This window comes from Nomia melanderi, chromosome 8 (genome assembly GCF_051020985.1).
Source record: "Nomia melanderi isolate GNS246 chromosome 8, iyNomMela1, whole genome shotgun sequence".
Taxonomy (NCBI): Eukaryota; Metazoa; Arthropoda; class Insecta; order Hymenoptera; family Halictidae; genus Nomia; species Nomia melanderi.
The window spans coordinates 10,819,680-10,832,369 of record NC_135006.1 but is presented as its reverse complement, the minus strand read 5'-3'; the positions used below and the strand labels follow the sequence as shown (position 1 = coordinate 10,832,369).

The window sequence follows — 12,690 nt, the reverse complement described above, 5'->3', positions numbered from 1 at the left end:
ATGTTAATTGCAGAAGGCAGTGACAGTTTTCTGGAACTCGAGTGCCATTTGCAATCCTCCGGACAAGTGGTCGCTAATCAGCAATTAGAAATAGCGGATCTACAGTCTTTGTGCCGTATGTTAAGTAGGGTAAGATGTCCTTGAACAGTGAGCTATCATTGAACATTTTATGTTTCGAAACCGCTGATGCTATGTATCTGTTCACAAAGGATTTGGAAAAGAGTCTGGCTGCTCAGAAAGCGCTGCTGCAGCAACAACAAGAGTTAGAAGCGGAATCAGCCGAGATGCAAGACTTCCTGCAAGAAGAGAAAGCTACTTTAGCGGAAGCTCTGAAAGAGGCGGAGGCAGAGGTATATATTTTCATCGAACGAAGCTGAAAACTTCGATCGATAAATAAAAATTGTTTACTTATTCGATTGAATCTCCAGCTTTCCAAAAAGGAAGAGATGCTAACAAAGCGCGAACTGGAATTGGAAAGGCAAACCGAGGAATGTAAACACCTAGTTAGAATTAGCGAACAACGAAGGTACGTGTCCATGCAAGATAGGCGTATACTTTCGAATATTCATTTAAACTGTAATTATTTTTCCTTTGTTTTGTAGGCAAGAAAATTTATCTATGAGTGTGAAACTGAATGCTGTTGAACGTCGAAGCAGGGAACTGTTACTGACTCAAGGAGCCGCAGTTTCCGGTGCTGCGGTCGCACTTTCCGGTTTGGGAACTAGGTTAGAGGGATTAGTTGACCAGTTGATAACTTCCTATAATATCTCGGTAAAAGATCTCGAGGTAAAGTCTTAATGAGTCCCTTTGTTCTGTGGTATTTCTTCCGAGTTAGTAGTAATCATGTAATTTCTATGCAGGATGTGATATATCACAATGAAGCCTATAGCAGAAGCAACAGCAGCATCGAGTCCAGTCCAGTCAGCTCTAAACATAGTCTGAAAGAGTGTACTCCTAGTCCAAAAAGCGGTTCCTTCGTTTCCGCTGTTATCGGAGCCATCCGAAACGCGGCGACGCATCCTTTCGCGACGAAGAATGCGGACAAGAAGTCTACATTAGAATCGGCGAAGCAAATGTACAAAGGTACGTCTCAACAAATTCCTCGTAGACAATAAAAATGCCTAATCATGATTATTCCCTTGTTGAACAGAATTGAGCATGGAATCCTCGTCAGATCTGCTCGATTTCGAGACAGAGCCGTGCTTAATGATGGAAAGCGTGTTGGAGGATGTTCCTTTGCCTGATACTTATTCGCACAACATGGTCTCGAGTAGCGACTCTCTGCGCAGAGCTTTGAGCTTCCCCGAGACCGTGGACGAAAGTAATCTAAAAAAGACTCGCACCAATGACGAATGTTCCAGCCTTACTAATCTCACTCAAGCGATCTTGCATCGTCGTAAGGTACACATTTCCTTCCCTTTTATTTTCTTTATATTTCCTTTTTTGTATTTATGTAATATGCGTATGATCTATGTAAATCTAGCTACGTATATTATTATTCACGTAACATACAGATTGTATTACTAGTATACAAATAAATCTGATTAAATTACTGTACACCTTGCAGGTGGAGAACGAAGAGGACGATGATTGCGACTCGATTAGCGAATCTGACACCGGTACCAATGATGGTCCGCTGGCTTCGGATTACTGTCCTGCGGTCGGTCTTGTTGATCAAGTAATCGACGTGGATAATCTTCTCACGAAATTGTTGAAAGTGCTACGAATAATTCAACTCGACAATGAGACTTGTATTCAAGAACTGAAAGAGGAGAAGTACGGCATACATTTTTATTCGCGTTCATCTACCGTTAAACCGCTGCTACAATACTAAGTAAATATTAATTAATGGCGATTTATAGATCTGAACTGGAAACGAAGTTGGAGGTGACGTCGACAGAGTTAGAGGAGATGCGTAAAATTGTGGACAGCCTCCATCAGTCTGAAGAGATACTGAGCAACTCGTCGGACAGACGGCGTAGCGTGATGGAGAATTGCCGTCTTCTGATCAAAGAGGTAATAGCCGGTGATGTAACCGACACGTATCTATAACATGCTTCTGGTGCCGTTTTCAAGTCATTTTTTTTAACGAGCAATTGACTTTTTAAAAAAGATGTCAAATGGAATAATTCCTCTATAGGCGGGTAAGGAGGAATTAAAATTTCACGAGCCCGCAGTTGCTAATAATAGCGGTCCTGAGGAGGCAACAAACTGTGAAGATCTCAACGCTAACGCAGCGGCTCAACTTCCTTCCTAAAACTATATATATTATATATATACACATTTCTTCTGTCTTTTATATTATCACGGTTTTCTCGACGACATGTAAATCGCTGCCTCTCCTATCGTTTTTTGCACAACCATTTGTTAGCATTCTGTTAATAAAATCTTTTCGGCAGAGACAGAGAGTGGCGACGAGCCGCGACGACGCAAACTCTGTGTCTCTCGACGAATCAAGCCATGGTGATTAGGTGATACGACATAGTCGACGAACTAATAAGCATTTCTCGCGTGTGTCAAAGTCGTGTACAGCTTTCTTCGTTCCGTCATGCAGCAAACTTGTACTCGTGCGCTTCAGTATTTTTTTTTTCCTTTTTTTTTCCTTCGACGAGACGCGTTTCGTGTATATAACCGTAAATCCTTCCTAATAATTTCGACGGTAATCAATGGGTCCATGAACGCGAGCCGCCGTTCTACCGGGCTATTGTTCAGCCGATCGTACCTCGACCCATACTCTCGGATCATCATCGTTTCATCTAGTGTAATTTACATTAAGGATTAGCTGTTACCCGCTAAGAAGAGTTAGAATTAATCGCGGTCAATTGCTTCGAGCATAATGGACGAATCAAGAAATACTTAATTCGTAGCGTAATGAATTAATTTCTCATGCCCACCGAGAACGCACTCGATTGTGCTATAACGATAAACATATTTTCAAGAGTATTAAATCCTCTACGCTAGTGAACCGGATGCACAGGTTTTTAATGTACCTTAAACAATTCCATTGAACTTCACTTCCCCCGTTCGGACATCGAGGAAAAAAATAAAAAGAAAGGTTAAAAACGGAACACTTTTTAAACGTGAGATACAGGGTACATTAGTTTTACGATACAACGTCGCATCGTGAAGATTGGTATTAACTGTACTGCCCCTGGCAGAAAGTGTTCAATTGTGTGTTCGATATTAAAGAAACAGAATAAGAAGACAAAATATATTTGATGAAAATATTAATGAAATTATACGAAAGAATAAATCTATTCTGCTGTTCGACAAATGTAAGACAATGTAAATAATCTATTGAAACGAGGACATTTAAAACTAAGAATTGTTTACAGCTTCGATTAACTTTTGAGAAATCACGGAATTTTAGATGTGTATATTATAAGAGCTTTATTAAAATGACAACAACTATTTAAGTCTATTTGTGAAATATTTGTTACATCCGATCTATGAGTTGTTTTTATTACAATTATTCTTTGTTGTTTTAATTATTTTCCGCCAGGAGCAGTATTGGCGACAGGGAATCACTCGAACGGAACAAATTGTTCATAAAATATCGTTTGATCCGTTGTTTATCGCTGTTCGAGATATCATTACCATTTTAACATGATTTTCCGTTGAAAGAAATTTTAAAAATAATAGACCCAGATCAGCCTGATCAGTGTCGGTGTAAAGAAAAAAAAGGAGAACACATTACACAAAGCTACTTTCTATTTTAATGGTGAGATATATTTCAAGAACATATTCTTGTACTCGCTTCCATGATTCACAATTGATCCGTCGTGTAAGTTCAAGACGTTGTATATAAATGACCATTGTGAACCTTTATCTTCTATTCTGATTGTGTTTTTATTAAAATGAGAAAAATACGAGCTTTTCTTCTTTCTTTGAAGTACACGTTATTTACTATATTATAAACTGTGTCTGTAAAGTCCGTGTGAAAGTGATGATCGTTTTCTCTCCTTCCTTATTTTTTAGAAGGTTACAAACGATTCCACCCAGACAATGTAAATTCTGAGGAGCATAGTCCTAAGCATTTTTTATACAAAGTATTGTGATGATATACCAAAAAGAATTCATGAATAATGTATTTTAATTTTTAATCAAATAAATTTCGTTTCGATAAGGGTATATTGTACATTTTACCCTTGAGTGCGTGGAAGTATACATGAAGTTTGAGAGTGGATTATATTCCACAGAGGAGTGTGTATGCATAATTGACAAATGAACCGTAGATACTGCCTTAAGCTAACCAATTTGTTCAGTTACCTCTCTCAAGAGTAATATAATGCAAAATATTGATGAGAAGGGGAAGCTACATGATTATCAAGATGCAAACGATGAATTGATGAAACCTTATAACTAAACTGCAGATTCTTATGCATTTCAGTCGGGAATCGCGATAGGATGAAGATCTTTATTAGCTATAAAAACATAAAAATTTGCAGTTTACTTATATCCTGTTTAGTCTATATAAATCTTCACTCTCGGCGCAATGCAGGCAAAAATGGGGCCAATAAATTCGTTAAACGTGACCCGATCCTGCAACAAAAAAATATCATTAATTACCTGAATGTATATGAATACAGTATATAGTAGAGATCAATGACCTCGAACATACGAAATGCCACCTCTACTGTGTTTATGTTCATCTGTCCAAAATATACCAGTAATGTTTATATGCAGGTTACGTGATCGTATACAACAGATACATAATGATACCATATAACAATTAAAAATGAATAAGCCAATTTGAACTATACCGTAAGAATATATCCTTCTATTAGATTTTTAATTAAAAAAAAAAAAAAAAAAATGTTCTACTACCCAATTGCAGTATACGTATATAAAATGTTAATATCAAATTAATGTATACATTTTAATGGCGGAAAATCTAATTAAAATAAGAAGTTTACTTCTAGGTTAAATCAATAGTACAAGTTTCAACTCTTTGCCCTCGCGAGGCAGCTCTCGGTCGCCATTTGACTGAACGCAGCAAAATTATAAAATGAAAAATTCAATATAAAATGTTGAATAAGATATTAACACATGAAACATAGAAATAAAACAACTCTGCCCCATAATTTATGCAATATGTTTCTTTATATAAGTTGAAGATAATATTAATATTTCGTCAGAAAATGAATGTTCGTAATAAGAAATATCGTCGAGTATAAAGGGTTAATATTGGCAATCGGAAATACCTGTTTGCTGACTTAGGCGCCGCTGAAGGTTTCTGCCCGATTTCCGGTTTATCCGGAGTCGGCTTGGACGGATCAGGTATCGGTAAGTTAGGCTTGTTACCAACAGCATTAGCTAAGAGGAGCGCTTCGACGGGGGCGAACACGAATACCACACCGTCCACGTGGACACGGAAATTCTCGGTTCCGTTCTGTCGTTGATCGTAATGATCGACGTCCGAGGAACTCGGCAGCACAGTTGTCGGATCCACGATCGTTGTCTCGTTCGCAACCGGTAAGCACTCGACCCTACTCGAGATGAACACGACGAGAAGCAGCACCGTTTTGAAGACTCTCATGTTGATCGATAGCATCGATATGCGTCGCGATTATCGGTGCAAACGTACAGGGTGAGTGAGTTCAGGCTAAAACCTAAAATATCTCAGTTGCTTTTAATGGGAAGAGAACTTTACAAGGAGGAAAATATTCAATTCGAACTAACATTGTGGTAAAAATGTTATATTTTGATTAGTTATATTTTTCATTGTATCGACTAAACTGGAAATCACTGTCTTTTTCACTTTAACAAAAACATGTATCGTTTAAAGACAAAAATCGACCCCGGAATCTTTGAAAATATTACCACGATGAAATCATAATATGTTAGCCACTTCGAGTAGAATATTTTTGTTCCTTATAATTTTGTTCTTTTTGTTATTAAGTGTAACGATGATATTTTAGGTTCTAACTTTAGGTGACTCACCCTGTATATCGAAGATACTTTTCTAACGAACGATTTCCGTTTCGTCGAGTCACGCAGGGTGGTTCCAGGGATTCAAGAAGATTCGTTGTTGCCGAGCGGTGCAATTCCACGCGAGTTAAATGAAAGGACTGCGACGGCTTTCGATAAGAAAAAAAGAAAAAAAAACGATTCCCGTGGCGTGTGGCGAGCAATGAACGTCCTGACGATGCGGAGGATGAGCGAGGTGTGACGACGTCTCCTGCCGACCGGCGATCCCGGTCCCCACCTGGCATGGAAACAGATCGTCAGGCAAGTTCAAGAACCTGCGGGCCACTGTGTGTACATTCCCTTGCATACACAGGCCGCACGGAACATAATCTCGGCTTGAATCAATTTTTCTAAAAGCTGAGACGTTGATATCTTATTCGCGGGAAATATCGCGAAACGGACAGTTCCCGCGATAACACGCTTTTCACACTGAACGCATCAACGGAAGTAGGAGAATCCTATTCTCTAGGAAAAGGTAACGATCAAACTTAAGACCTCGCAGTGCCATATATTAATGTTCAAACATCTTCAAAGATTTGTGAAATTTAAAAGACTTCTTTGGACGGAAAGAGACGTTACCGATGAACTTAACCTATAAAAAAAATGTTCAATGTCCAAGAGCATGGTCAACCACCGCCGTGCTTAACGTTCGCTACCAGCGTTCATTTCGGTGACGATCTTCTCAATTATATTTTCTTCGATACAATAAATCTAAACAAAATATTAGCCCTTTGCACTCGGAAGTTCTTTCCTAGAAATGTGCAACATTTTTCAGTGAGATATAAACGACATTCTTCGAAACTAACAAATGAGAAAACGTATGTAGATTAAGAAACAAAGTTGTTTTATTTCAGTATTTTACATATCGATGCATTATGCAGAGCATAATGTTATATATAAGCCGTTTTGCTGTATCGAATCTAATGGTGACTGAGAGTCACCTTTCGAGCACGAAGGGTTAGAAAAGTGAAACTGAAACGAGTCGTTGAGTTAAATGTACTGCCGTAGTTTATAATTTATAATAATAATATATATAGGATTAATTTCATTTTCATTATGTAAAATATAGGATTACGGCCGTCACAAATACGTGACGCTGGTAGCGAACGCGTTAAGGCACGTCGCAAATCAGAAGAAAATGACCATACTGACAGGCATTCGTTTTCTCTGAATAATGTTTTGTCATTCTGCATTCCCTTAACGGCAGACTCGAGGAGTGCCCATGGAAGATGAAAAGGTTGGAGGAAACATAATGTACTGAAAGTAATTAGCCCCAAAGGTAACAGTTCCTTCAAGTGCATACAATATGAACTGGTATCACCGAGCGATAAGAAACCGAATAAATGACTGGGTGAAAAATAGTAAAGCATCAAATATGGTATCGGTTCCAATTAACCCCTTGAGTGACAATATCGTGTCAGACTCGCGGCAAAAATTTTAAACAGAATTTCTAAAACCTAAGTATTATTCATTTTTAAAAAATATAAATTAAGTATTACTGCTCTATTATCGATCACTCACAATATCGTGTCAGACTCGCAGCGAAAATTATAAACTGAACTTGAGAAACCTAAGTATTATTCATTTTTAAAAAATATATATTAAGTATTACTCCTCTATTATCAATCGTTAACCTTTCTAGTAAACGTAGACATAGAATAAGCATCCGAATTTGTTCTTTTCCTAATAAATGATTAACAATAAAATAGTTGTATCGATTATAGTTCAGAAATAAATCATAGGGCAAGGGGTTAAGTCGCGTGAATCTATTCTAAAGGAAATGTTACCGAAAAACAAAGAACGTGTTTCATGGCGGCCGGTTTACCGACGAAGCGTACGCATATGATTGCGTGTTAAACGAGATAAGGACGCGGTTGTCCACGTCGGTGTGTACGCGAGCGTTTACCGTACCAATACGTGGACGGGACCGATTTGTAAAGGGCAACGGCCTCGTGTGGCCCCACCGAGTTCATTTCCCCGTTCCTCTGTCTCACAGCCGCCGCCTATTACCGTAACCTTGCCCTTGCTCTCACATTTCCACCACGCTTGAACTTCGCGACCATCGTCTTCCTGGTTCACTTCGAACGGCGCCTCCTGACGGGCTTATTGAATACCGAAATTCATCGAACTCGATCGGCTCGGCCGAGAACAGGTTATGTTCAATTCTCTTGGTCCGTGTTTATAACCCTTTGAACTCTGTAGTCTCCAATATTGCACCAGTTATAATATTATATATTTTAAGACGTCGAATGCCGCACGATTTCATGGTACAAAATACTTGAAATGGAAAAAATATGATATTAAACTATTTGATTGAATTGCATTGTTATTGTTGCAGGTTCATCTAGCTGAATGTCACCACATTAGTTAGCATTATTTATAATACAGAAATGTTTTCAAATAATCATGGTTTAATTGAGTGAACTATAGTAATTAGATTTGGTTGGGGGTCATCGGTGACCCCCGTGGCACTCAACGTGTTAATGAATCTTAAAGAAACTACCCTAAAATTATTAGATTTTCCACACATCTGAATTTTGTACTAGGAAGGAACATAAAAAATCGAAGAAATATTATAGCATTTCTCATTTTTGCTGGGAATACTATAAAAATTAGTTGCAGTTGTTGATAGATTACAAGACAACCGGCAGTACTAAGGGTTAATAATAAGCGAAGGTATTCATTGTTCTACCGATGTTTGGCGAATATAGAGTTTATTTAATGAAATAATTCTTTCTTATATCAGTAAGAAGGTATTCATTGTTCTACCAATATTTGGCGAATGTACAGTCGAACTTATTTAATAAAATAATTCTTTCTTTGTTAAAAATGGTATCTGTCGAATTTTGTACGATTCCTATAGTTCGATTGAACAAAAATAAATTCCTTCGTTATCTGACGATAACAAATGATTTATTGTTAGAGCGTTAACTGAGTAAAAGACATGTAGAATTTCTTCTTTGCAGAAGAAGAAAATGAAATTAATCCTATAGATATTTTTATTAGAAATTATAAACTATGACAGTAATTTAGGAACTCAATGACTCATTTCAGTCTCACTTTTCTAATATTTTGTTTAGATTGATTGGATTGAAGAAAATATAATTGAGGAGACCGTCACCGAAATAAACGCTGGTAGCCAACATATTAAATAGCAAAATATAAAAATCTCAGCCACACAGACACGATGTTAGGAGATCAGAAATATTTTCTGAAAGTGTGATCACATTCGCACATCCGTCAGATGGTAAACGAAATAATTGTCTCGTATTTCTGATTTATTTTCTCTTCTTGTGTGCAATACAAATGAGTAACATACGGTATAAATAATGCGAGTATAAAAATGAATCGTTTTAAAGCTGTATTGTAAATGCAGAAACTCTTTGCATACTGAATATTCTCCTAGTCTCATCTACAGTCTAAAAGCACCATAACATACCTTGGTGTATACGTATCACAATAGTTATACATGTATCTCTCGATCACCAACAATAAACGGGACACTAATTGAATCATCAAAAGTCCTTACTTGCATACCACTCCACTGACCTTAATGTTTGCAGTGGCCATTGAATATAGTGCGCGCGTATTGCGCATCTAATATATCTAAGCTACAAGGTATCCACCACTTGTCAAATAGCAATCAAAAATAAAGTAAGCAAAAAAGAGGGGGGGGGGGGAGAGATGAAAAACTAATATAAATCTTTATAAAACGCTTTGTCTTCCTGGCAGATGCCCGACTTGTCTCTGTATCTGCCCGGCCCACAGTTCTCCACACCACCGCCCAAGAGTACCAGTTCATCGGATTTGTTGCTCAGCTCGTTTCGTTCTTCCGACACCAATGACAGCTCTTCCTCCTTTTTAGACAACTGCTTCTTCAACGATATCCCTGGTCTGGCAGCCTTGGACACCTCCCTCGCTACGAGATCATCAGCCTGGGCAAGATTCTCCTCGGATGAGTCCACGTGCAGCACACCTTTACTCCTCTCGCCGATCAGCCTACGATTTTTCTGGTTTCCCCAAACGCTCCTCGACCTTTTCTCTACATTTTTATCGTTGATGGATACCTGCGGATCTGGCTCGTCGGTTGAAGTCTTCTGCCCTGCCTTCTCGGTGACCTTGCCCTGGCCATCCTCGAAATAGTCCACTGCTAATACTGGAGGAGGGTATTTCCTTCTCGTGTCGTCTCCATCCTTTTCTATATGGACTATCTCCACGTGGTAAGGCTCCCTACCCTCTTCCTTGTCCTCTGTCTCATATACTGTTGCTTCCAGCGGCTTCCCCGGTCCCTGCTTCGCCGCGTTGCTCCGCCTGGCAGTCAACAAGCTCAGCTGGAGCGCGGCCTGACTTGCTAATTTCTCCAGCAAACCTTCATTGAACGTGTTCGCGACGACGATCAAGAAGTTATCCAGCTTCGCGTCCACGTTCAGCTCGCCCGTTTGCCGCTGGTCGTAGCTGGCCGGCGCGGCCTCGATGCGGCCGATGAATAATCCGAATAGAATGCCTGTGGCGCAGATACGTTTCGCCAAGAGTTATCGGTATAAACTGCGTCGATCGTTATCGGCGTACGACGAGAAAAAGGAACGGCGGGGTGGGAAATCAGATAGGCAGACGACTCAGTCATTTCCTCAAGTGTTGAGCTTAAAATTTTGGAACTCTGTGTCTGTTTGTCTATACCGATAGGGAACGGTCGATCCAAAAATTCTAATTTCAACTTGCTTAGGTATGGAACGTGTTTCAATTTGAAATCAGTAAGAATATTACAGTTGAAATATTAACACGCTGAATGGGTCACTGCTGAGCAACCAAATCGAATTACTATAGTACTCAATTAAATGATTATTTGAAAACCTTTCTGTATTGTACATAATACTCTAACGTGACATTCACCTAGATTAACGTGCAATAATAACAATGCAATTCAATCGAGTGAATTTCACTTTTTCCATTTCGCATATTTTGCTCCATGAAATCGGGCGGCATTCAACGTGTTAAATAAATACGTAACGAATAATTTCGATTGGCAAATACGATGTAGACACAGGGTAGTTTCGATTAGACGAGTAGTCAAGAGAACAAAATTTTGATTGAAGAACACCCAATTTCGAAACGGAACGCGCGAGTATTCGGTCTGCCTTGAAAAGGATCTTGAAGAAAGCGCCGCGGTCGTCGCTTTGGAAGAGAAGATCGTGAAAATGGGAAACGTACATGCTGAACGCGAGAAGACCAAGATGAATACTGGAATTAGTGTACCTGACAGCAGGAACAGGCTGGTTGAGAGCGCCATTTTCCCGAAGCTCCCTGGATCAGCTCGAATCGGCTGAGCTGAACGAAGTCTGATCCTCGACTGTGAGACATCCGTCCGCTTCCTTGGCAGCCGCGGATCGCCACGTATATAGATCGAGGGAGCATCACTGCTGGAGAGGGTAACAAGACTCGCGTGGCGGACGATCGACTTAGCCGGTTAACGAGACCCATCCACCAAGACGGGTTACGTAATTGCCCGATATTTTTATCCGTTTTTCTTACGCGCGAAACGATGAAGAGGAACCAATCTTCCGACGGAGTTTCCCAGGATCACCGACCGCTTCGATTCGCTTGGCTGGCCTGCCGATCCTTGAACCCTGTGAATTAAATTCACTCGTACATTCAAGTATACGTTCAGTGACTATTGACAATCGCAGGATAATTTCCATAATTAAGATGAAATTATAGAACTCGGCGAGGTTCACACGTTGGTTACCAGCGCTTACTTCCGCGAGGGTTTCTTTAATTATAATATTTTCTTCAATCCAATAAATCTAAACAAAATATTAGAAAAATGAAACTGAAACGATTCATTCAGTTCCTAAGTATAATGTAGTTTATAATTTCTAATAACAATATATATAGGATTCATTTCATTTTCATTATGTAAAATATAGGATTACGGCCGTCACAAATGACGTTAATTTAGCAAACGTGTTAAGGAACTATTTTGTAGACTTTTAGGTAGCCATTGACCTTGTTTTTCAAGCTGTATGTACTATACCAACGGTATTGAAACTTTTTTTTATTGTTCATCGCAAACCATTTTATTTGTTTCGATCATTTTTTCTTTCGGATGCTATTTATAATTCTCTGCTTATTCGAATGGCACAAAAAATGGTTCCGTTATGTCCATAGGGATTTCTGTGACGTTGTAGGAGATTGATCGGAGAGAGGATACACTCGATAGTATATCTGAAAAGTTTTATTGTACCTCCCTTTCCGAGTTCGTCAGACTCGCTGCTACTTATCTTATTTACAATGATAACGTTTCGTGTGTAAAACTGTTAACACTGTATAAACAGGAGTAATACTGTACAAAACTATAGAAAACTATCTAAAACTTTATAAAACTATATAAAACTGTCTAAAACTATGTAAAAATATGTAAAACTATATAAAACTATATAAAACTATATAAAACTATATAAAACTATATAAAACTATAAAAAACTATAAAACTATATGAAACTATATGAATCTATATATATCAATATAAAACTATATCAAATTATATAAAATCATATAAAACTAAACAAAACTATGTAAAGCTATATAACGCTATATGAAACAGTTCTATATAGGTTTATATAGTTTTATACGGTTTTTTATAGTTATATATAGATTTATATAGTTTCATACGGTTTTACCTATCTTTATTTTTTATATAGTTTTATATAGATTTATGTAATT

At 38.4% G+C, this 12,690-nt stretch overlaps 3 protein-coding genes across 9 annotated transcripts in view; 1 reads left to right on the top strand and 2 right to left on the bottom strand.

Annotated features, from left to right (window-relative positions):
• Positions 1-3,872, top strand: part of corn (microtubule-binding protein cornetto) — a 46,117-nt gene extending 42,245 nt beyond the window's left edge. For 4 of the 5 annotated variants that reach the window (XM_031978040.2, XM_031978042.2, XM_031978039.2 and 1 more), the window contains exons 5-13: positions 14-129; positions 210-350; positions 429-526; positions 603-786; positions 861-1,083; positions 1,151-1,401; positions 1,568-1,776; positions 1,863-2,016; positions 2,141-3,872. In XM_031978040.2, the coding sequence (XP_031833900.2) occupies positions 14-129; positions 210-350; positions 429-526; positions 603-786; positions 861-1,083; positions 1,151-1,401; positions 1,568-1,776; positions 1,863-2,016; positions 2,141-2,257 (1,493 nt within the window). In that variant the 3' untranslated portion in view covers positions 2,258-3,872. Of the gene's footprint in view, positions 1-13; positions 130-209; positions 351-428; positions 527-602; positions 787-860; positions 1,084-1,150; positions 1,402-1,567; positions 1,777-1,862; positions 2,017-2,113 lie in introns of all 5 variants that reach the window. The other variant, XM_031978044.2, reaches the window with a different exon arrangement.
• Positions 2,904-6,092, bottom strand: LOC116427564 (uncharacterized). Of its 3 annotated transcripts, none has more exons than XM_076370169.1 (3): positions 5,944-6,092; positions 5,205-5,605; positions 2,904-4,542 (listed from the first exon to the last, which is right to left on the bottom strand). In XM_076370169.1, exons 2-3 carry the CDS (start codon positions 5,552-5,554, stop codon positions 4,482-4,484), a joined length of 411 nt encoding a protein of 136 aa, XP_076226284.1. In that variant the 5' UTR covers positions 5,555-5,605; positions 5,944-6,092; the 3' UTR covers positions 2,904-4,481. The 3 variants fall into 3 exon arrangements, with proteins under 3 accessions (XP_076226284.1, XP_076226283.1, XP_031833918.1); XM_076370168.1 differs by having other exon boundaries at positions 5,205-5,612; positions 5,944-6,089; XM_031978058.2 differs by lacking the exon at positions 5,944-6,092 and having other exon boundaries at positions 5,205-5,908.
• Positions 6,093-9,314: 3,222 nt separating this feature from the next.
• LOC116427529 (uncharacterized) lies at positions 9,315-11,376 on the bottom strand. The gene is made up of 2 exons (XM_031977978.2): positions 11,224-11,376; positions 9,315-10,474 (listed from the first exon to the last, which is right to left on the bottom strand). Exons 1-2 carry the CDS (start codon positions 11,255-11,257, stop codon positions 9,663-9,665), a joined length of 846 nt encoding a protein of 281 aa, XP_031833838.2. The 5' UTR covers positions 11,258-11,376; the 3' UTR covers positions 9,315-9,662.
• Between the last annotated feature and the right edge of the window lie 1,314 nt (positions 11,377-12,690).